A 25,298-nucleotide genomic window follows, 5' to 3' on the forward strand; every position below is an offset into this window, starting at 1 on the left:
TCGTTTTCTCCTGATGTTGACCTTGTGGTAGTTGCCGGTCAGTTGCAAAGTGAAGGATAGGACTGCAGGTGCTGCTCAGCTGCACCCTCGTCCTGGTTGAGCTGGCGGAGCATCTCTGGTTCTGCCATGTGGGAATAATACGGGATGTTTGAGATCACATTGTCAGGAACACTGCATGGTTCCTGTCCTGAGGTTTGGTCCTTGGCATTTCGGCTCTAAAGTGACACCGGTCATTTATTTACAGGGTAAAGAACAACACTCAGCGGGTGGAAGAATATACATACACTAAAGATTAGCGAGGGTTTTGTTTAGATTGACAACTACAATCTACCAATCTGCTGTCCAGTGTCCAACACCCCTGCGTCCCCCTAGCGTGGTTCCAGGCGCTAATCCTGCCAAGCCCTTGCGGGATCAGCACTTCCCTTTCTGGCAGCAGCGGGACCCGAGTGAGTCGGGGCGTTACCAGCTTGGTAATTGCTCATGGAATTTCTTCGTCTTCCATTAGAGACCTGTGTGAATAAAGTACCAAAGCAATTCAAAAGTTAGACCGAACAAGAGCTGATGCTGTTTATTTACTCTTTGTTCAGTCCTCTCACACCAATGCATTAGGAGACAGACTGGAACTGCAAAATCACACACTCTTCCCCCCAACCCCTCTAGTTTCCTGTCTCATTTAATATGTCAAAGTCATTATCTGGCTTGTGAATATTCTAGGCTTGTTTTCTGGGAGGGAGAGCTGCCTGCAGAACACTTGCTTTATGTGTTTCAGGTGTTGAAAGATGAGAAGGTACCAAGAGAAGGTTACAGAAAGTGAGAAGATGAGGCAGAATAATGCTGCTTTGGACAACTGGACTCTAGACTTGCCAGTGATGTAGTCATACATTACATTAATGAAGGTTTTTTTCAGCCTAACATCTGATGTATAGATGTGCTGAGCCCTTGATGCAAATACAGTATAGGTGGTCATGCTTCGTGTGTTCTATAATTCTTTGCACACTGAGAAGTTGAGTTCTCTGAAATCTCTCACAGTTTAATAACCCCAAATAAGATTTTTGTAATCTCAGTGCCTCAAGCTGGCATCTTTAAAAGGGGGTGATAACAGGCCTCAGCTCAGAGTGATTCATAAAAATAAATTTAATAATTGTCTGCAAAATTATGAGGCTGGGGTGGTAAGTATTCTGAATAAATTGATCTCCTCTTCAAAAAAGGTCTTCTTACTGTGCAAAATATAAGTAAAAAAAGATTGAAGAGTGGAAAAAAACAGACTACTGAACAGAATAGCACTTTGCAACTGTAACACTGAATTCAGAAGAAAGCTATAAAAACATGACAGTTGGTAGTCTTTATTGGCACAAATACGTTAGAAATTGAATCTAACATTAATTTTTCAATTTTATGATACCCGAGTGTTCATTTCTGTTACTGAGATAATATTCCGTGTAACATATACTTTGCCATGGAGTAATTCCCATGTGTGTATACTCCAGAACTCCATTCATTAGGTAGCTGCTACTTGGCAGCAATTTCTACCTTTGCCAAACACATCTCTCTAGTGTTGTCTGCAACAGAGCATTTCCAAATAACACTATGATAGGTTGCCATTCTAAGCCAAATACTTCAATATTCCTGTCATGAACAATCCTTCTGAAGGGCAAAAATGCCAACAGACATAACAGCCACCCTTCTGGCGCATCTCTGATGCCCTGTCTCATTCTATTTTTGTGCAAACCATTTCTCTTCAGTAGTAAATGGGAACTCAACCTCTATTTTAATTATTCATGTTGTCCATCTTTCCTGCTGACTCTGCACCTCTTCTCAGCAAGTATGTATGTCTTTGGATGAGTAAGGGACTGGAAAGTAAAGATTGCTGGATGGGAAATAATGGGGTTTGATGGTTTATAATAAATTTTCAATTACATGTGAGACTAGCCAAAACACTGCTGGAGAGAATTGTTCATGTGGTAACATTTTCACCCTCTGCTGTAGCATAAAAGACTAGGGCTTTTTCACTCGACTTCCTCTAAAGGGAGAGTCCTAATGAGCATTGCGGTTCTGTCCTTCTCAGCAGGAGGTGTGGATTACAGATGGAGAGCTAATGAAAGCTATCAGGTAAAATGAGAAATTTATGCGGACTGCTTTTGATGCCAAAGAAAGGCACCTTAAGCAATGACTGTTTAGACATAATCATTCCATTTGTGTGCTTTAAAAATGCATAAAATACTTGGATAAAAAGTGACACATTTTCAAGCCTCAGTGTTTAGATGTTATTTAGTGTCAGTGGAATTATTTTGTATATTTCTCTGGTCAGAGTTAATGAGGAATCTCATCCTACTATGCCCTCCTCTACACATATATATAAAACAGAAGAGACTGCCTCTAATTTACAATGTTATCTCCAGTGGATGCAAGATTTGTAAACCACATTATGGGTACAGCAGGGAGACTACCAAGGAGTCCCTTTATAGTCTCACATAAACACAACTAAATTGAGAGGACTACCTCTAAAAAAGGATGAAAGACTATCACTGTGCATATCTCTAGCAGTGCACAGGGACTGAACAATAAACTAGCTATATGCCATCAGGTGAAAAGTAATGTACATATATCCTTATCATTATACTCTGGGCAGTTTCCAAAACATATTAGAGGCTGTTGAAGAAGCAGATCATCACGGCACTTTGGATTCTGTCAACTTGCATTTGAACTCACAGATTAGTAGTAAAAGGCTCCAAGTCCCATTCTGTGGTCTAGTAAATCCAGTTCTGCAGTGAAGCACAAGGGAAATTTAAATTCCTGTGCTAATGAAAAATTGCTGGGCTTGAATTACTTGGGAAATTGGCAATTTGCTACTGGTTTTGTAGTAAATAGGAATGGGCAAATCTTCTTTTAAATCCTTATCTTATGGTTTAAGGGAAAGATAACAACAAGGCACTGACAGAAAGTTATGGGCAAAGCAAGGAAAATGCTGAAATCACAAAATTTGAAAGGGACAAAAAGGAATGTTTGAGTGGGATACCATGAGTTCATCCCCCGCATTTTGTTTTAACATTTTTGCTGGTGAAGTTTCTTTCCACCCTGAAAACAATCACGTTGCCACTATCTTCAGATGGCATTACACATGCAGTCATTTACAGAATAGCTTCCAGTAGGCCTCAAAAGCTATCACTGAATTGTGCTTTAGAAACCCATAGCACAGCCACATTGCAAATTTCTGGTTTTTAAATCCTTAATCAGGCCCTTTTGCTGACTTCAAAGTCTGTTAATTTCTCCTTTTGCTCAGTGCATCTGCATGTACTTTTCCTATTCCTGAGATGCTGTTTTCTGCACAGTTTTTATAAATACTGCTAATCACATGCATTGACTATAAAAAAAAATAGCCCGGCTTGTAAGCTCTTTTTACCTCCTGGAAAAATGCCACTGGGAAGATCTAACTAAAGTGGCTGCAATGATGGCTGCAGCTGGTACTCTTCTCAAAACTGGGTCCCCCCTTGTTGCCCTTGACTCTGGACTGCAGAGAGCAGAAGAGCTGAGGGACACTGAAAAGTGATGCTCCTGGCCTTCTCAGATCACAGTGCTTTATTAGGCTCTCCTGTTTGAGGGGATGGATAAAGAAAAGATGAAACCTTGCTAGCAGTCTAAAAGCTTCCTGAAAACAATTAATCTCCCAATAAACCCCCAAAGGCTATCTGTCAAGAAGTTAATAAAGATGAAATGTCAGGATGCCACATGGCTGCTAACAACTGCAGGCAGGAGGGGAAATGAGCTTCCAAGCAAAGAAGCACCTGCTATGTCATCCTGCATATGATCATGTATTAAAACCACACAAACTCCAGATGCTGACTTTAGTTTCTCTGCAGACATCTCTGACCTTAGCAACTCTGCACTGCATTGGCATTATCAACACAAAACCCATGACAAAGAAGGATGCAGAAAGTACAGTCTGCAGGTATTGGATAATCCAGAGGGGACTGGTGGGAGAAACAGAAGCTGCCCCCTGTCCCAGGAGCTGCGTGGGTCAGACACAGACCAACGGCCACCAAGAGGCAGATTGCACTGTCCGGCAGCCTTGGAGTATGGCCTCCATCTGTTTCAGCTCCACTAGTCTGCATTTGCTTGCTGGATTGGGAGTCAACCAATGTTTTACTTCCTCCCAGTTTCCAAAGGGCAGATCAGAGCCCTGGAGAAGAGCCCTGGCCGTGCTCGCTGCCAACAAACAAAGAGTGTCTGCTGACAGCCAAGGCTTGTCCATGACAGGGAGGGGGAGAAAAGCAAAGCAATCTTCTCACCATGCACCCTGTTTATTGCACAAGTCTAATAATTCCCAATCTCTGGACTGCACTACAGAGTTAACATTTGAAGGATACCTCTCAGTAAGCTTTGAATACCATTATTTTACTGTGCATTATAATGCCTAGTTTGGCCAAATTGCAAAGTCCCTTATTTTTATGTCTTTAAGTCAGGCACTTGGCTGATCTAAAAGAGGATTTTAATAAAATAAAACCTCTCTAGTCTGATGAAGAAATCATGATTTGTTTTCCTGATCTACTATATTTTCTGTTAAAGAACAGGGCTTTGGTTTGATAGTGAGCTTTCTGCTACCCAGTGGGAGGAGGAAAACATGGACAGGCTGACCAGATCAGGAAGCCAAACAAAAAGAAATTCGATGCTTTGAGATTACAGAGAGCTACAAAATCCTGCAAGCAGCACTGGGGGCAGAACAGTAAGGAAACCCTCTTAGCATTCTCTCTACCTCAGGCCTCATAATGCTAAAAGGGTTCTATTTCACTTCAGTGAAGAAGTTTCATGTCTGCTCCACCCATTTTCACATATGTTTTTCCTTGCACCTTCTGTCTACCTAAAACAGATATCCTCACCTACTATGAGATCTTATGGTGCATACTTCATCACTGTCTCAGATACCTAATGGGCCAGGCAGGTGTTTGATTGCAGTCCATCTTCCCTGCTCTCCTTTTACATTATTTTTTACTGGTGTTGGTTGCCTGGTAACTCTAACACCTTTGCTTCCTTCACAGGAATTTTACGTGTCCCTGCCTCAACAGGTACTGAAAAAAAACACATTATTTCCATTCTGGCTGCTATATTCTTTTTCATCTGTACTTCCACACTGCAAAGTTGAAGTCAGACAAATTGCTCAAGCATTGACCCCAGGAAATAGCAGCATAGCCAGGGCTACTCATCCCTGGGACCAGAGCAAGTGGGAGTTGAGACTAACCTCTGAGTTAAGCTGTGGTGGGAAACCTGGCCTATTTGCTGGGCCTGTGTACAATGATCTATAGCAAAGAGTTCCTTCTGTGCCAGGTAATGCTGCATTATCAAAGGTTATTTGTGAGGTAATTGGACACTGTTTTGGAGAGCAGAAAGGTCGAGTTTGGTAGAAGTGACATGAGTTTATGGGGGCCTTTCATCTCAGCAGCACCATGGGGCTTTTGGCTGCTTAGTCTAAACAATGTATTTGCAGAGAGGAGATTTCCTTGGTCACTGCAAATACATCTGAGAAGATAGGGGTTCCTCTTCCTTTCCATTCAGAACTGGCTGCAGGGTGTCATTAGAGGCTTCACCTTGTAGCCTCTAAGCTGTAAGGTCCTCTGTGGGGTAGAAATCAGTGTTCAGCATGGGCTCTGGGATCTGCAATTTAGAGAGAAATCCCATTCTCAGGAGCATCCATTCCTTCTCAGGATTAACAAAATTCTTATCACAGGCTGTGTTAAAAAATTACAGGGTTTTCCTACCCAAATACGGATTATCTTATATTTGACCTCAGTATGGTCCCACAGAAGCAAAGTTGATCCCCTGTGTATCAGAAAAATATCAGTCCATCATGCTGGTGCTGTACTCTCCATCATTAGAGACTGAGATTAGTCTTGCTGTGCCACTCCACAGGAACTTACAGAGGCTTTACTTGTCACCCTGAACTCACAGTGTACAAAGATGAAAACAATGTGGGTTTGCAGGAGGGCATTGTCCAGTAAAGGTTTGCACATGAGAGAACCATCCATTTGGGGATATTATCTCAACCACATCAGTTAAGAGTGGGCCAGTTGATGTGAATATTTTACACTAGGCTTTGATAGGAAAGAGCACGTTGCAGGAAAGCTCACGTTGCAGAGGTTCAGCATCTGCTCCAGACAAGTGATGGACCTGCGCCGATACCAGAGCTTCGTCTGTATAATGGAAAGCACCACAGCACCCCTCTGCTTTGCAGATCATACTGAAGTCAGTAGGTATGTGGTAACTTACAGTACATCATTGGATAGTTGCACATCCATCAAAAAACTAGTCATGTTTTTCTATCAGCGCAATGGAAAGTGGAGCCCATGATGCTTACGGATTAACAAGCAAATGATTTTGTTTGATCATTCCCCGCCCCCCCCTCCCCCCCCCCCAGTGTTTTAAATATCCTTTTGTTGAACAGGAAAAAAATAGAAAAGCTAGGCAGGAGATACATGAATATATCTGGTCTACTGGAGTGAGGCCAAGCCAGCAAAGCCAGGCATGTGTTTCTATAGTACTTAGCACAGGGGGGCTCCGTTGAGACTCAGAAGCTATCATGATGCACTGATAAATAATAATAGGAACATCAGGAGGTGAATACAGACAAGCTATATGTCCTACAAATCTGTCAAAAATTAACATTTACCATCAGCATACACCACATGACTGACCTTAATAGCTTGATTCAGTGCCATGAAGTGTAGACTTTTGTTTGAGAGGAAAAAGCGCGAGGCAGGGCAGTAGAGCTGCTTTTCCAGGACAGGCTTCCCCAGTATGGGACAAATCAGCAGCAAAGTGTTTCATTCACATATAGAGCACTGCATCTGTAAAAAAAATTGCATTTCTGCCCAGCAGGAAATATTCTCACATAATCAGCTTGAGCTCTGTACTAAAAAAGGACATCATTACTGAGCTATACAGTCTGATACAGCCATACAGCCCCCAAATAATTATTTTTGGTGTCTGACACTGTATCAAGTCTCTCAATCATGTTAATTTTTTACTTTATTATTCCAAGTTATAGCAAGATTTGGATTTAAGGAAGTGTAGGTTAAATGAGTTTCCATGCCATTGTAAATCCAGCATCAAGCCTGTGGCAAAATCAGTATCTTTCAGACTTTAGCTCCAGGATGACTGAAGTATCTTTTCCATCCATATTATCCATCTATTCAACTCCCTATTGTTCCTCCCTAAATGGGAAAGGTGAGCGGATAGGAACATTATGTGGCTTATGACTTACTAGCCTTTGAGATGAAACCTTGGACTCTATTCTGGGCAGAAAAATGGATCACTTCAAACTGATCATCAGGTGAGTATCAGGGATACAGAAGGAGGAGGCTGAATTTTTGTATTGCTCATGGGTTTTCTACTTTCTCATCCATACTGGGTTTTATGACAGATCCAATGTTTCCTCTGTCTTTGAACATTTACATAAGTGGACAGGGAAAGCTGTATTCATCCTGTATGAATCTCATTTGTTAAAATGCACGTTTGTCTGTTTTATAGTAATTTCTAATAAAATTTATCAGTACATTTTACAAAATACACAATCCATTACGTGTTGTAAATTCTTGGATTTCACCACAATAATCTCAGGTAATGCAAGTCAGGAGACATTGACATTCCATTTGTGAATACCAAGTTTCCGAAGCCCTACTGCCTTTCAGTGCTGATGGAGTGGAAGTGACTACATATGTGATTTATTTTCCAGATTGTAACTCATCTCCCATACCCATTTTCTGTGCAACAGCTTGTCTCAATAACTCCAGAATCTGGTTCTTTCTAGAAGCCGTGTGTCTCATTTCTGTAACCCTGAGGCCTCAGTCAGATGAGCAGATAAAGACTGGGTTTTATGAGTGCAAGTGTATGTCAGGAAATCACCTCTAAACCAGAAGAAAAAAATCATCAGTGAAGCTACAAAGATGTTCCTACTTATCCAGTCAACATATATGAACCTTTATATAGAATACTTGCTATGATATAAAAATGGCCTGTTTGCCTTCAATCTCTGGACCACTGTAGTGTTATACAATGATCTGATTTGTAACACAAACATGATACTAAGTGAGTCTATAAATTCTTATATACCTAATAGAGCTCAAATATCTCATTTCAGCATCTATATTAATTTTAAAGCATTCTTAAGGCAGATGGTAAATAATTAAAAGCAAATTTATTTATAATTATTTTGTCCATGTCTATCTTCTCTTTGTTCTCTCATTCAATAGGAAAATGCCAAAAACACATCATACATTTCTCTAAGATGGCTTGACAAATACACTGGCACTGGCCCTAATCACCAGCCCCCTAGAAGAGATGCAGCTGAGAAGGTCCCAGCACGAGGTGCTGTGGGACACGGCAGAGAGGCTGGGTCATTGGGAGAAGTGGGAGAGACTCAGGGAAGAGAGGTGAGAAAGTAATTTGGCTGAGATGCTTGAAGGTGTTTTTAAGGAGTTGGACCACCTATCCTGGGTCACACTGCCAAAGGTTAATGCCCTGGCATGCCATAGGGGTCAGTCCTTCAGCAGCTTTGAGACCCCTATGCTGCTCATGAGCATGTGTTCACCCATTTTGTGTTGTCAGCTGATGGGTTTGTGGCAGTATCCCTGTTCTCATGGGTACCTTTCTACAGACGGTATTACCTAGGAGTAATTTGAGTAAACTGTATAAGTTGCACAGAGCCCTTCATATTTATTAACATAAGATGTATGTATGAGACCTGTAGGAAGGACCCTTTAAAGACAATGAAAAAAGAATAATCAATAAACTAAACCAAACTAAACCCAAAGTGCGTTAGCAAGCAAACAACATGAGGACAATTGTGATATACCCCACTTCTTCCACCAGAGTGGACCAGTTCCCACCATCCTCAAAGCCTTCCATACAGAATGAGTGATCTTGCTAATAAGGTCAAGCATAGCTTATTCTTCTAATGGCTCTGCATTTTTTAGCACTGGTATTTCTAAGCCTAGCACTGTGATGAAAACAGTCATATAATTGTACAACTCCATGAAGGAAGGAAACAGCCCAATGAGAGGTTTATCTCAACTGATCCTCGTGCACAAACCATCCTTAACTGAAAACCAAATGGGCTAAGAATTAAATGAAGTCTGGATACTGAAGTAAGTGGGTAGTTGACAGGACATGCAAACAGAGGCATGGTCAATGAGTAATTTAATAAATCTATTTTAATACAGGTATTTCCATTTTGGAGGAAAATAGTTCATTTTCTTTCTATTCAGTCTCCTCAACACCAGGAAGCCTTCCTTTCCTGAGCTACCAGGACACTCCTGCTCAGGGCTAAGAAATTATTGTGACAGCTGTGCACCCACAAGTAGGTCCATAAGGACTGCTCATCTGACTCTCCTCAGGGCAATTTTGTTAATATAAGCTGTGCATGGCAGCTTATGGGGAAAGAAATACCTTTTGCAAAGAGTGTACCAATGCAACAATAGGGTGTTGCAGGAACAGCAAAATAAATTTTCTACAGTGAAATCCTCAGTGAGCTTCCATTAAATAGTGATAGTGCTAATCTCTACATGTCCACACTTGGGACTTTACATTTACAATATCACATGGACCCACTAAATGAGTTTAAAAGGCTTTCATAGATCAAGGGCCATTAGCATTTCTGTGCTCTTTGCAGGATGAAGCAATGATGTTTCCTCAGTTAAAGTTTATTTAAGCTTCCAGAATACATAGAGTTATACTGATACCAGACAATAGGGGCCACCTTCCACCACTGCAGTGTCCTAGGAGACGAGGTGTGGCCTGGAAAGCTGACTGGATGGGAAACAGAACCATTTTTGCACCAAAAGAAGAAAGCTGAGAACCTTACATGTGAACTGCAGGCCTGATGCTACTGGGATCACACACAGCTGGTAAGTTCATGACCACACTGCCTGGGGCTTTGTGCCCACCGGGCCTCACAAATTTCTTTGTAGCAAATCTGGGAATGCACACCCTCAGGAAAATGTCACATGTTGCACAATGATGAATGTTGGGGATGCAGCAATAAATGTTCTTCTTTCAGAGCTTTTCTTCCTTTTTCTGCTTTTCTGTGAGCAGATACATGTGGTAAATGAGCTTAAAGATCTCCAGTTTTCACTGCAGATTTTTCTCAAGTGGTTTCACTTGAGCACTTCTTTAGACATAAGAATCCCCATGCTCATAAATGGATCTGTCTCTAGGATGAAGCGAGCCATCTGCTTAGCTGTGCACTGCAGCACCCTCAGCATGTTAGGAAAGAGAGAAAAGCAAGCAGAATAACTACATCCAACTGCAAAAGCAAGTGCAAATGCATTTACAATGAAATTTGACCCAGGCCCTGCAGTTTACACTTCAAACTCAGTAACAGCACAAGCATATTAGAGGTCAAGAGCATAAAACACCTTCATCTCACTTCTCTTCCAAAGATAGCATAGCTAACCGAGCTGCAGGGCCTGCCAGTCTGCTGACACGGTGGCTAAGTGCTCTCTTAGGGGCGTACCATTACTATATCATCAGCCACACTTCCTGAAATAGCCTGTTTCTCCTTGGAGGCCACTCATTTCACCACCATCAACAGCTTGCAGGTACTTTTGAAACTGGACAGGAAAACAGTACAGACTTTGACATCAGCCCAGTCAGGTATGTCTAGCACAGCAAAAGCCTTCCCAGAGGCTGGGGTTTGGTACCCCTCAGGCATGACAAAGTTAGTAGGCATAGCAAAGACTGTGCCATGACAGGAGACAATGAAAATGGATGCACTGTGTAAGACAATGCATGTAAGCCCTCGCTTTCAAAGACATTGCCAAACTAGGAACTTTCCAAACAACTTTGCTTGTTGTGAGATCTGAACTCCTTCACTCAGATATTGAAAGTGCAGCCACTCCTCTAGAAGGTCTGCTTGCTCTGTAAAATTAGTGCTCATGTTTTCCTCTTGCAGTTCAGCTGTAAGGAGGGTTGGGAATAGCTGTGCCTCGCACTATCTGGCAGTTGCACCAAGTAAGCAATTAGAAGCACAAGCGTCCCCATTTGCTCCCACATGTCATTTTAAGTCTCATAAACAGAGACAAGACACAAAACTGAGAGTGTTGTTTTCTCAAGTTTAGAGGTAGTTAGATGCACATTTGATGTGTATCTATATGTTACCATGGAAGAACTCAACTGAATGAGAGTTACAGCCATATATGTGAGTTCAATCCAAGAGTGCTGCTTCTAGCTCTGTAGGTAATGGACAAGTAATGATAAATATGCACTCATCCTGAAGTGCAGTTGCAATCATTGCTTGATCCTGAAGCTGTAAGCATGCCATAAAGACTAGGCAACAGTTCTAGTGTGGACACACAAACTGAGCAGGTTTTACTGCTGGTGGTCATTGGATGGCATTTCTATTCTGACTGCCAACAATTCAGAGGAGTCAGTGCATTTTAGGATTCTTTGTATATTGTTCAGTAATTCAGTTTCCAGTTACACTCACATACTGTCTCATTAGACACAAACCCAAGTGACTTACTCCATGCTCCTGTACAGATCTGAATACCAAGTGTTGCCAAGTGTCACCAAGTGTCACCTGGTCACTCCTGGAGTTAAGTGACCTTTACTAACCTTGAACTACTTGGCATTTGCCTGGACAGTAAAAAGATGCCAGACACTAGCAGATCTGCAGTAAGTGCTTCTATGCAGCCTCTTATTCTGCACTAATGCCCCACAACATGCAGTCTCCCAGCATTATTGGGAATGAGTGTCTTCACCTTCATGAAGAGTCAGAATAGGCACCCTGCCAGTCACGGTGGAACAGCTGATGCCCAGTAACTTGAGCCCAAACTGCTGTGACATAGTATTAGGCAGTTCTGCAGGTCTCCCAGGGGCAGTACTAACTGTGACAGTGGAGCGAGGGTCTGCTTCCTTAGGGTCTCAGTAAAAGCATTGTTCTCCAGTCAGATCTAGGTCACTGCTAACTCAAAAGCCTCACACCAGGCTTCTTTGTCTGGTGTAGATATGTCTTCAGAATTAGGACAGCCTTGGATTCTGGAAGATAAGATAGAGAAAAAATGAGGGCTGAAAGATATAGGAGTGCATACTCTGCAGTTCCAAATACCTGTCTGATAAGTGAGATGTGGGTGTGGCTTTTTTCCAAATCTACTCTCTTGACACACAATGGAGGAATCAACCTTGCTGCTCTTTAGTCCAGCCTGAGTGAAGTGCAAGAGTTGCCCAGAACACTGGAGTTCAGCTGAGAGATTATTGCTGCAGCTTGCAGATGGGCTGTCAATAACTGATTTTAAGAGACCAAAAGTATTTCTCAATCTTTGTTGGCAGCATTCCCTTCCAGTGTGATTGCTCCATAAATCAGAGTACTCATTTTTAATAGAGGTGCAAAAAGAAACACTAGGAGTATGTGAGATGGTTTTGATTTGAACTGTCCTGGGTCCGTGGCTAAGCCTCCTGGTTAGCAATTTATTATTACCTTTATCGAAAAGAAAGAAAGAATTCAGAATGCTAAAAACCTAATTTGAAACAGTCATTTTAACTCTGAACAGCTCATCTGTTTAACCATGCACCTCTTAGTATTGTCAGCAAACATTTCTGTGACAAAGGTGCTGCTTATATACACACCCAGGGAATGGCTTTTCATAGAGACTCTCTCATTTGCCTGCAAACATTTCTGTTGACCATTTTTCCTTGATTGTATAATGTTCCTCAGAGATTCATTGTAGTCCTGATTAACCATTCTCAACCAGGCAATCAGCAGGCATCAAACAGCCCAGCAGGACCAACTGACCTATCAGAACGCAGACTGTAGAAGAAAACACATGCATGGTACTCTTTAAGTGGTGCGTTGCATTTGATGAACACTTGTAAACAGAGAATCTTTTGTGCTAAAAAGGAATAGCTGACTGCAACAAGTGATGTGGAAAGATCAAAGGAATTTGTGCCAATGTGACATCTTCTGTTGCACGTGATTTTATTTCTCTTTCCTCTCTTCCTTGGATATAACTACATAAGACAATCTCCCAAGCAATGGATTTTGGAGGCTTGTCTGTTTTTGTTTTCCTGGGTCTTTCAGAAGCTCTTTCTCTTCTTTTCCCTGTATATGGAAAAAAGGCTAGAGCTTTACATACAATTTGGAAATAAATAATGGATGACTGACTAAGCTGGTGACAGACTGTAGCAGCAGCAGCTGTGTATGCTGGAAGCTCACTGCTGCTTGGGAATTCTGCAGCTGAGTGGAGTCAATGAGGGATCTCTCCTGTTCACAAGGGATTGACACCATTTTCATAACAATCAGAAATGGATGAGGCTTGTGCTTTGGCCTGAAGGACTTGATAAAATAACACACACATGACCAACAGTCCCATCGACATGAATGAAGGAACAAGAACTGGACTGAAACCTTGCAAGCTATACCGCATTCCAAATGGATATCTGATTTTGAATATATATAGACTTGCATGCCCACAGTGGTCCTTAAAGTTCCAATTTCTAAAAATCTCACCTAACAGCATAAGTGCCACAGTGGATTCACATCCATAGAGTAGAATCATAGAATGGTTAGGCTTGGAAGGGACCTAAGAGATGATCTAGTTTGAACCCGCCTGCTGTGGGCAGGGACACCTTCCACTAGACCAGGTTGCTCAAAGCTCCACACAGCCTGGCCTTGAACACTTCCAGAGATGTGTTCTCTAGAAGCTTTTCTGGGCAACTTGTTCCGGTGCTCCCCATTCTCATCATAAACAAGTATCTTCTTTATGTCCAATAAACCTATCCTCTTTCACTTTAAAGGCATTTCCCCTTGTCTTATCAGTACATACCCTTGTAAACAGTCCCTCTCCAGCCCTCTTGTAGCCCTCTTTAGGTACTGGAAGACTGCTATAAGGTCTTCTCTTTTGCAGGTTGAACAATCCCAGCTCTCTCAGCCTGTCTTTGTAGGAAAGTTTCTCCAGCCCTCCCATGTTCCACCAGAGCCCAAGTGCCCAGCCTCCTCAGCTGTTTCAGAACCCTTTCCAGTTTTCTTACAGCAGTATCGTGAAATGCAGGGAATCTGACCCATATGCCTGTAAATTAATCGTCCTATGGGTAGGTAGGAACAATTGCAGCTAGAGGAAGGCTGGAAGAGCTCACAGCTATGGGGGATCCAGTACATTTCTCAATATTTACCATTTCACCCAAGAACACATCTCTCAGCCACAAATGTGACTCCACAAGGACAATTTTCTTCAGGGAACCTGTGAACAGGAAATTATGGTTTAATGAGTCACAGATCCTAAAATATCTCTATGAAGCATGTGACCACTGCATAATACTACTACTAATAATAATTGAGCAGTGCAAGTGTATGCTTTTGGAACATGTTAAGGAAATCTCAGTGTGGAGGAGGAAATACAGGTGCACCCAAGCAGCTTTAGAAACTCACAGCACCTGGGGGCATCCAGACAGACAGGCACACCCCATCTATTACAGTATGAGACAGATAAGCACGTTCTGCTTCTATGGACAAAACTCTCTCACTGTTGGATAGAAGTCAGGCACAATAACTAATACTGACCAATACCATGACCTCATCTCATGACACACAGATAATGACTGCAAACTGGGCTAATTTTATCTGAATGTATGTATGCCTTATTCCACAGTTCAGTGTATTGGTATAATAAATAAACTTACTCTTTCTGATGCTTTCAGGTTCCTGTCATGTTTTCAAGCTGGGTATTGCTAGAGGTGTTGACCACTGGCAAGCTTGTATGGGGAGTCTCGGACTCCAGGCACCTGAAACCTAGACCTGAATATCACGTCATATGTTAAATGAAATGTGAGGTATCTCTCAAGTACAAATCTTGTCTGACTCAGAAAGGTGATAGCTTCTCGTGTTTTCCCCCAAGCACTATGTTCCCCTTGAAAAAGAAACGAGCAAAAGCAGTCCCTTACAAGAAGAGTCAATGTGGTGACCCTGTGACTGGTGCGATGTTTCATAAATATTTTAATGCAGCCAACACACTACTTAACTCCTCTCCAGGAGGAAGGATCTGATGGGCTAAACAGATCTTCACCCATCATCCTGCACATCTTACAGCATCTTTGAATTCTCTGGCTGGGAGATCCAGCTCTCAGCTGAGAGATACTGTTTGCTATCAACAAAAAGTCTAAGTTGGCCAACAACAGCAATCATTCAGACACTTCTGTTATGGTCTGTCTTGGGATTTACACAGTTGTGGCATTTCTCTTCACAGGCACCAGCTATGTCAGGAAGCAAGCTTGGACATTTCTGGAAGAACTAAAAGATGGAAAGCTTGTTGGGGTGCTTAGGCAACCTTTGACACTAAGTCACATTTTGGTATATTCAGTATAGTTCATTATGTGAGGAGCATCCAGTTCTATCAATATTTTGTGACCATTTCTGATCACATCTGCACCATATTGGTAAGAAAATTCCACTTTTCATAGCTCATTTCAGACTTCCGCTGTTGACCAGTAAACAGAGGAAGACATCTCAAACATTCTTTAAGCAGAAGAGGGAGAGAGAAGGAAAAATCACTTATTTCTCAGTGCCCTTTATACCATGTATATCCATGCGCTCAGGCAAACTCTGAAAAATGGAAGCAACAATAACTTGCAATGTCACTTTGCTACACCACCCTCCAAGAAAACAGTCCCTTCTTTGATATCTTCTGCAGCTGCTCAGATCTGAGCAATTAATCCTCTGTGGCAATCTCCTTTCCTCTGGCAAAGTCAGTATTCCAGCACAAGAGATATACATTGTCCTTGTGATTTCTCTCGAGCACTTATCAATAATGGTACAATGAAACCTCTGAAATTATTTAAACTTTGTGCAATATGACTAGCAAACAGATTAAAAATGTCCCCAAGGGAATTTTCCTTCCTCAATATTTAGGTTCCACACACAAATTCCACTCTAGCTCCTCTGGCTAATATCCACCACTGCCACACCCACCCCGCAGGATTTCCTGATTTTAGATCACATGTACTTTGAGCAAGATTTGTAAGTAATTTATCTCATGCTTGGCTTGAAGTACCTGAAAAGTACTGAGCATCTATTTTGCATAAAGTAAGATTTCTTGAAGATGTGTCTAGTAGAGCACTTGGAAATGAAAGCACTGAAAAGCACGTAATCATTGCTAAATATCTTAGCTCTAATTTTTCTCATGCAACTATTTACAAAACTGTACTTCTATCACACTAAGTATGGTGGTATTTGCTTCTCCGTGAGGCTCTGGCTCTTGGATTCAAGTGAGTAGATGTATGACTGTCCCACACTGTGATCACAACCTTGACAACGTTCAAAAACCTAGCGGCAGCGGTTCACATTACCAATGCATAAAGCACTGGTAATAATAACTGGGAATAATTGGTAAGCAACTTCTTTGCCCTCCTAAGAAGGAATTACGCAGGCACCAGTCCGAGACCTGCATTAATACCTTTACATGGAGCTGTGCTACACAGTTTGCCCAGCACTGCAGCACCACATGTCATCTCAGTAGGCTGAACATATCTCAAAGACAAACTCAAATCTCCATTTTCAAATGTCCTCCTAGTTGCAGAGAGAAGATTAAACACATTGCACCACAGCTGCATCTTTACCATGTACAAGTTGCATGGGTAATGAAAGATGCCTCCCAATATATTCTTGAGGAAAAAAAAATCTCACCATGTTTTCATCCGTCCTCTAATTTTTAAGCATGAGGTACAACCTACAAAATCTCTTGGTACAACAATGCACCCAAATATATCAAACTGGTCTAATATTCAATGCAGACATGGTGCTTGGCCTAACAAAGCAATGCCTGGTGCTGAATACAGTTCTGCTGTTTGTCGGCAGGATAAGAGTCTCTCCCCATTGGTACCCCCAAAGCAGATGTTCCAGGCATCAGTGAGCACCAACCCATTTATCAGCAGCACATGGGAAAATGCATTTTAGGAAAATCAAAGTCCCTGAGTGGCTGGTGCCAGGGCAGTTACTGGGCCTTGGGTTTTGCTGTCCTAATGCAGAGGACGCAGGAGGCTTCATTGCCTGGCACTCGTTTGCCCAGTGATAAGGAATACACACATCAAAACATCTTAAGGGACCATGAGCAGGTGTTGGTGGTGGATGGCCACTGATGGGGATCTGGGAGAAGCGAGGGAGATGGGGAAACGGGTGAGAAGGAAAAAGGAGGAGGTGGGTTCCCAGTCCGCTGACAGGGAGGCGAGACCCTCAGGTACAGGAGGGCAAGGCACAGGGTGCAGCAAGCACTCGGCTGTGGGGTCTGGAGGGAGCCCAGCCGGAGGGAGAGCGGGAGGCTGGGCGGGGGTCTGTGGGGCCGGCCAGTTTGGGGAACTGCGGGGCTGGAGGTACCCCCGCCCCTCGCCGGGGCAGCGTGGGGAGCAGGGCGCGGAGCCGGCGCCCCACACGCCCCAGGCTCGCCCCCGCCGCCCCGCCAGCGCCGGGCGGGGGTCGCGGCGGTGCGGGGCGCGGCGGTGCCCGCGAGGGCGGCTGGCGGCGGGGGCGGGCGGGGGCGGGCGCCCCGCGGGCGGCGGGGCGAGGAAGGAGGAGCGGCGGCCGCCGGAGGATGGGAGTGAGCGGCGGAGCCGGGCAGCGGCGCGGGGGCAAGGCCGGGAGCGCGGCGGGCGCCGCGGCATCGCCCGCGTAGGGCGGCGTGGGAGCCGCGCGGCGCCGCGGCCATGGAGAGGGCGAGCCCGGCGGCGGGGAAGCTGAACGCTGGCGGCCGCGGGGCGGGCGATGGGCACGGCCCTGCCGGGGGTGCCCAGCCGCGGGCGGCGGCCGCAGGCAGCGCGGAGCCGGGCGAGCTCATCGGGCGGGCGCTGGATTTCAAGAGCGAAGGGGCACAGTGCTACAAGGACAAAAAATTCCGGGAGGCCATCGGCAAGTACCACCGCGCTCTGCTGGAGCTGAAGGCGCTGCTGCTGCTGCTGAGCCAGGAGCCGGCCGGGCAGCGCCCTCCCGCCGCCGCCGCCGCGGTGGGGCTGAGCGAGGAGCAGCGGCAGGCGGTTGAGGCCATCGAAGTCGACTGCTACAACAGCCTGGCAGGTGAGCGCGGCCGCGGCCGGGGGTCCCCACCTGCGCCGTGCACACCTCCCTTCCCCCTCGCACAGCAGCGCTGCCGCGCCGCTCCGCACCCGCATCCCCTTCCCTTCCGCCGCCTTCCATGTTCCGCGCTGGCGCTCCCGCCGGGCACGGCGGAGCTGCACGGTCGGGTGCTTCCCGCTGCCCCGGGCAGCGCTGCGGAGGGCGCTCGGCCGCACCGCTCCCGCCCGTCGGGCTCGCCCGCGGCCCCGGCGCTTCCCCCGGCGGCTCCATCCCGTGCCCTCCTCCCCCTCTGTGCAGGTGGCGGGGCGGCCGTGCGTGCGTGGGGCGCTCCGCTGAGAGAAATCGTGGCTCGTGAAGTGGCCGAGATTGTCTGTGCGCTGTGCCCTCGGCCCCAGATGTCCTTCAGTCCCTTCACCACAGCCCCGGTTCTGGTGCCTGTAATTAGCGGTACAACAGAGAGAGACTCCCACCACATCTGATGTAAGGAAGTGGAAGGGTTTGGGCGCTACTGCAGTAGTTCCAAATAGTTCTACCCGATATAACAAGAATTTTTTGGTCTCTTAGGACTTAAAGCTGAAAGGAAACACAGCCTTGGCTTTTCGCTGGCTGCCAGTCATCACTGTAGTCGTAGACATTTGATCATCCCTCTCTTTGCTCCCTGCCATCTGTTTAGAAGTGCTGCAGGAAGATGGAGGGGACGGGCAGGGGGTTTAACTACTTTGTAGTCAGATTCTGAAGTCCTTACAGAAACAGAACTCCTGTTGACTTCAAAAAGATTTACTCAAACAAGAACTGCAGGATCAGAGGTTATTTTTGGTCTGCAGCAGCACATGGCATTCTTCTTTCCAAGCATCTCTGAAACAAAAACTTATGCCTAGGTATGTACAGGGAAGAAAGCATTCATAATGTGGACAAGGTGCACAAAATAACAACATTAATAATTGCTGTTTTCCAGAAGGATGAAGGGTTGCTCATTACCCTTTGTATCCTTAGGTCTAAAAAATGGCGAAAATCAGGACATTAGCTCTTGGCTTCCCAGACAGAGTTGGTGATCTTTGTTTCCTGTTCTCTAGTGCTAAAAAAGATGCAGAATTAAGCTAATAGTTTGAAACACCAAGCCAGCACCCTCTCTTGTCTTAATGCATGCCAATCTCTTACATTCAACATGCCTTTTGGGATCTAATAGGGAGCACAATTTAGCTCCCTTTCATCATGTTTCCAAATACTGTTCCTTCAAAAGCCTATTGAAATTGCATAGAGGAAGAGGCAAGTGAGATTTCAGAGTGATACCATAATTGCACAGCTGTAATTTTGTCTCTACAAATTTCTCTTCACAAGTTTATTAAAATCCATTGTATTTGGCAAGGATCATTTAGATTGGCAGGGTTATATAAAGAGCCTATAATGCTCTGAACAATGTGGCTTGGTGAGTTCCTGGGCTTGAAAAAGGGCTCTTAGACAATAGCTAGATACAAATGAGACATCGTAGGTAGAAGGTAAATGAAGTGGAAGGGAAGGAGGGAATTTGCCTCTGTGGCACTTTCTGCCGAGTACACAAGTTCCACTTGCTAGAAACGTGTCAGCTCCTGCTGACAAAGTTGTCCTGTGTAATGGTCATTGTCCAGCTTGTTTATTTACCATTTTGGGTTTGTGCAAGGAATTTCTGTCTTTGTTGATTGTATTTGATCTTGTCAGCAGTAGCAATTGGTGTGAGAAACATGCTTTATTCTTTAACCTAGATATGAACAGATTTTTTCCTAAATTTAACCAGTATGAACACAGGAGGAGATGAGTATAATTAATCCTGGAATTACAAACAGTGGTTTTCTTGGGATAACCTCACAGTAGGTTCAACTGTCATTTTGCACAGACGGTTGTCACATGTTTTCAGTAGATGGCATGCACAGAGCAGAGAACAGCATTTATATTGGAAATGCATAGCTTCATGTGGGTCTGCTGGGCTGTCTGCAAGCAATTTTGAAGAAATGCCCTTCATGTTGGAGAGGGCAGTGTGCAGTTAAACTGGAATTGCAGTTACTTCTAGCCCAGTTCCAGAGCTCCCATTTTAGCAGGAGGATCTGTGAATTCATGGCTGAAGTGGAGAGTGGGAGTTTCCCCAGAAATGTAACAATGGTTAGTATACCTTTCTAATAACAACTTCAAGAGGCGCAACCATGGGACTTTTGTTTTCTAAGTGTGATGCAGCAGACAGCACCAGTTTCTTTACACAGTGAGCTCTAGCAGAGGCACCAGCACATACTGTTAGAGTTGAAGTCAGTGTTACTTGACCTGGGGAGGAGATGCAGAGAGCTTTGCTTCTGAGCACTACTGGGTGCCTAGAGCTGTTTCTAAAATAAATAAATCTATAGTGCAGAAAGCATAACAGCAGTGCATATTGACTCTAGAGAAGGCAGTTTTTCACTTAGCTCTGAAGTATGCCCGGTAGCATTAGCAGCTGTCATTTCAGTGGCCTTATTACCAAGTTCTTTTAGCACCTCCGCTTACTCCCTAAGCTTGGCATTCAAGAAGCCCACCTCGCTTTTGCACTGTCATTTTTCATGTGGCCACCACACATCCACCTGTCAGAGATGCTTTGCATCACAACTGTGGATGCACACACACTTGTTTAGATGCAGCGTAACAGAGGAGAGAGGCAACTACAGGTAAATATGCACGTAGGTGAGAAATATACCCAGAAGGGATTTGGGGCAATCTCATGGGTAAGAGCTGGGGTGATTTGTTTGTTATTCTTTTAAATCTGAGGGATTACATGAGTAGGAGCATGTGGGCAAAGACTAAACTGTTGTCAGTGCCTGTCATTGCCTGCAGAAGGTGAATGTAGGCACAAACGTGCACAGAGATTCTTGTTTAGCTTTACTTCTTTTGCAGAGTAGCTTCAACAGGCAATTCTACTGTAAGGTGTGGTGGCCAGCTCTCATATTTGATCAAAGTCCCACAATATTTGGTGTGTTTTCTAAGGTCCCCTGTTCTGGAGCTTTGTGGCACCTTCACAGCCTAAACTATTTAGCCCATTTCAAAGGATCACAGATCTTCTGGGTTTTAAATTCTTGAGATTTTAAAAAATTATTATTTAAATCAGCTTAGGATTTTCACCCCATGCCATTGGCAGAGCTGCTTGTGTTTCTTTCACTGAGCTACCAGCTGGGCTTCAGTTTAAACTCCAAAAGTTTTCCCTTAAAGGAACTCCCCCTCACATCCGCAAAATCCAAGGCTGCTGCATTCGTATGCGGGCCTTGCCAATGCCCCTTCATTTTACCACAAGTCATTCTGATGAATGTCACCAGAGGCAAGAGCAGCAGCATGGTCAAGGCTCCCAGAAATTGCTAGGGTAGGCAAAGAAAAAGCCTACCAGCAGCACAGAGCCTTGCGGAATGAATGCAGGGTTGTAAGGCAAACAGTCCTTTCTTTATGACTCACTGGTGGTCTCTGACCTTGAGGGAGTCACTTGACCTCTTTTTGCCTCTTTCAGCCCTGTTGAAAAATAACAGGGACCACGATCTCATCCTGATGGCTCATTAACTGGGTTTTCTCCAAGTTAGTGGTTTATGTTTTTAAAAAACAGAGGAATGTACAAAGAATGCTTGGAGAAAAGCAAACTGGCCAAATACACCTCAGGTCTTGGTCTCCTTTTTGCTCCCACAGCATCTTTGATCTGGAAGAAGCTTAAATGCTTTAGATACTGAATGCAGATAGGGAATCATTTACCACCTACAAATGCAACCGTTAAATGCAATGATTATTTTGTTCTGCATTACTGCCTGAAAGTTTACAATATGCAAAGGACTGTGACTGCTCTGTAGAGAGGAACAAGTCCTAGTCATTCCAGAGCAGGAAAATGCTAAGGGTAGGCATAGTTTTAAGCATTTCTGGTGAGGGAATGTTGCAGTGTGATAAGCAAGCCTGTGTTGATTTTCCTAAGCATGCAGAAATACTAGAGCTAATCCTGGCAGGAGAAATGGAACCAGAGAGAAATCTGGGGATGCTGAGTGGTGCTAGGGGATCTGGTTTCCAATCCTCCCCCTCTGTGCTAATCAGTTGTATTATCTTCACCAAATCTTTCCTAAACTTCAGTTTATCCATCTGCATTTATGACCTCTTGGGAGTACTGTGTGTGTGGCTCAGCTTCGCAAACGAAGATTTGGGAAGGGCTCTCCCCACGTGGGTGTGCCCTTCCAGCCTGCGCAGTGGATTTTTAGGTGAGGCTCAGCGTGCGCAGAACTGGCCCCACCGTTTCAGTCCTGAGATTCATCTGCCATGGCTGAGTGAGCTTGGACAGTGACAGAGAAGTCCTCAGGACTAGAACCTACAGCACCCGGCATTTCCCAGGAGGTCTCCCATCCAAGTACTAATCTGGGGCTGACCCTGCTTAGCTTCCGAGATCTGACGGGATTGGATGTCAGGGAGGCATTTACTGTAAGGCTTTGCTAATTACATGAGTGTAAATTAAATGTAGCATGTTTATATTCTCATTCAGCTATCTTTAGTTTACTATTCAAATCTTGGCAAGGGGGTACACATACTTGTACAGAGTATTAAAAATGCAGCCCTCCAAGATAAACCTCATCCTGGATAATGAGGTTTGGTGTCCTGCATTGGCAGAAATGAGCACTGGTACCAATCACATGACTATGTGAATGTCATAGTGATGGTCCCACAAAGCATAGCACTTTCAGCAGCATGGGGACCTTCAGGCACCCTCGGGCTGGGGTAGGTACTACTTCCAGTTCTTAGCAGTTGCATGGACTTTGATCGGTGGTTCCACTGAGAAATCCAAGTAAAAATACTTGTAATACTTAATCCAAGTAAAAATTAACTAAAGATGAGAAAAGCTGGTAAAACTTTCCACCGACCACCCACTAGGACACGTCATAAGGAGTTCTTTGCTGAAAGCCCATTCCAGCATATAGCCGTTAGCAAGTACAGACTCTACTAGGACACATGGTGCTGTGGGTGTTAAAGCAGTCTTGGATTGTTGCTTGATGTGATTTTTTTTTAATGTGCTGCATCAACAAAAAACCCCACCCTCTGAAAGGATGCCATGCAGTGGGAAGGAGGGACAGCAGCAAACAGAGCAGCTGGATGTGGTCTGCATTCTCCCTGATCTGTGTTGGGGGCATTTCCTGACACTTGTGGTTTAGATACATCTGCCCAGCCCAGAGTGCATGGAAACATCTTCTTTTACAGGACTGATGCAATTACTGCCCCAGGTAGGTGCAGCTGCAGTGGAGAGTAAACACAGATGACTTTGTGTGGTTTTTTAGTGACAGGCCCCAACTCTGACATATATTTAAGAAAGATGTGGGATTTCAAGCCGTTGTCATTAATTACTCTTTAGATATACTCAGTATTTACCTTTCCCCTTTTATTTAGAGGTAATTCTCCCTATTCAGGCAGTTTCTTGTGCATTGAAAGGATGGGATGGAAATGCATCCAGATGACGGAGGGGGAGAAGGAGAGAAAGGGAAGCAAGCAGCCACCAAACTTGATTTAAGTGATGTATGTCTGACAGCATCTCTCTTGCTGAGGCAGATGTTTTCCTCTGTATGTGTCACTATTCATCCTAAGCCTTTTAAAAATTTGATGCTCTGTGGGTTAGTTTGTTTTTTGCAGCCACTTCTACCACATGTTTAATTCCCTTTGCATGAGGAGAAGCCTGTCCCTGCTGACCTTGTCACCATTTGCCTGAAACAGAGTACTGAGAGTGTATATATCTCCACTCCAGACTGTCCAGAGGATATGTAGTCTTAGCTGAGATCCCACAAAGCTTCTCCAAGAACAGAGCAGTGGGTAATTTGTTTACCTAAGAGTACTGGTTGTTCTCCACCTTGAGAATACCACTCTTTCCTCAGAGTTCTGCAGTAGCACATCCTTCCCACTTTATTCTTCTGATATGCTGTCCTAAATTTTCCTCCAGCAAAAGCTATGCAGTGAGTCACAGCCTCTTAGACCTTCACAGGTTTCCATCAGTCCTGTGCTGAAGATGTTTCAGCTGCTTCAATAAACACCAGTATTAAAATCAATTATGGGTCAATTCTATTGCTAAATACACTCATGAGCTCCACAGTTACCGCCTTTTCTGGGAGCTGGCCACCTCTGCATGGTTCAGCAGGTGGAGATCTTTCTCGCTGTTCACTGTGGCTCACGCCCAGAAATTTCCATACAACTCCAGATCTCTTTCTCCAGCTTTTCTCCTAAACTGCTTATCAGTTCAGCAGCATGTCCCAAGTTCCTCATCAGTGTCCTCTAGCATGGCAATTGATGCTTCAAGAAGGGAGGATCATCAGCAGTTCTCACATTAGGATTTTAGGATGGTAAAGAAGTTTTTGTGAGGAAAGGAACAATAAATAGTATAAATAAAAGGGAAGGTGTAAATGTTGCCAGTTTGTTCTGGACATTGTGCCATCTCACAGAAAATAACTTACAAAGGACTATGAAACTGAGGAAACAAAATGAAGAAAAGTAGAAAATACATAATAAACTTTTGAGACAAATTACTGGCAATTTATTTTCTTCTTTGTTCTCTCACTTAATGGATGAGAAATTGATACAGAAGGAAGACAGCTGTTTATTAATTCTGGTTTCAGCTTAGTCAGGCACCATTCCAGTGACTAATATCAAGGGTTAAAAATGCTTTGAAAAGGAGTCAATACTAACTATCATTAACAAGAATGTTATTACTAATGGTTGCTCAGGAATCTGTCTTCTTTTTTTTTTTTATTTCTGCACTGCACTGTGGATGGGAAACTAAGATTAGGACATTGATGAATGAATGCAGGTAAAAGCTTCTTGAGGTGGCACAGAGTGTTACTGTTCTGTTCTCTGTAACAAAGACTGTAGAGTCAATGCAGTTCCTGAAAGCTTTGCTGGAATTGCTGAAGGGAACTTCAGCTGGGGCACACTTTGCTTGTGTGTGTAGTAGTAGGGAGGTGGTAGTAGTGTTCTTTTACACTTGCCTAGGCAGCTGCAGATGGTGTCCCTTAAAGGTGGGGCTGGAACAGAAAAATCAGTCTCAGTATAGCCTTTCAGACTTTAGGACACCACTAGAAACAGTTCATGGAAATGAATTAGGCACAGTTACTTTTTCTCTCTGATAACCTATGGCAAAAGTGACAGTTGGGAGCAGTGATCTTTAGTCATCATAGCTTGACATTCCAGAGCTCATCTGTTACTATCCCAATGCAATAGCTAATGTCATGATCTTTACTTCAAAATCCACTCCATTTTCCCCACTTTCCAA

At 44.0% G+C, this 25,298-nt stretch overlaps 1 protein-coding gene and 1 pseudogene across 1 annotated transcript in view; one reads left to right on the forward strand and one right to left on the reverse strand.

Annotated features, from left to right (window-relative positions):
• Positions 1 to 17,533: 17,533 nt before the first annotated feature.
• TTC9 (tetratricopeptide repeat domain 9) overlaps positions 17,534 to 25,298 on the forward strand; it is a 36,755-nt gene continuing 28,990 nt past the window's right edge. Inside the window, exon 1 of the mRNA XM_071558214.1 lies at positions 17,534 to 18,040. Coding sequence (XP_071414315.1) covers positions 17,674 to 18,040 — 367 coding nt within the window. The 5' untranslated portion in view covers positions 17,534 to 17,673. The remainder of the gene's footprint in view (positions 18,041 to 25,298) is intronic.
• On the reverse strand, positions 22,362 to 22,480 carry LOC139673784 (5S ribosomal RNA; annotated as a pseudogene).

The sequence above is a fragment of the Pithys albifrons genome, chromosome 6 (assembly GCF_047495875.1).
Source record: "Pithys albifrons albifrons isolate INPA30051 chromosome 6, PitAlb_v1, whole genome shotgun sequence".
Taxonomy (NCBI): domain Eukaryota; kingdom Metazoa; phylum Chordata; class Aves; order Passeriformes; family Thamnophilidae; genus Pithys; species Pithys albifrons.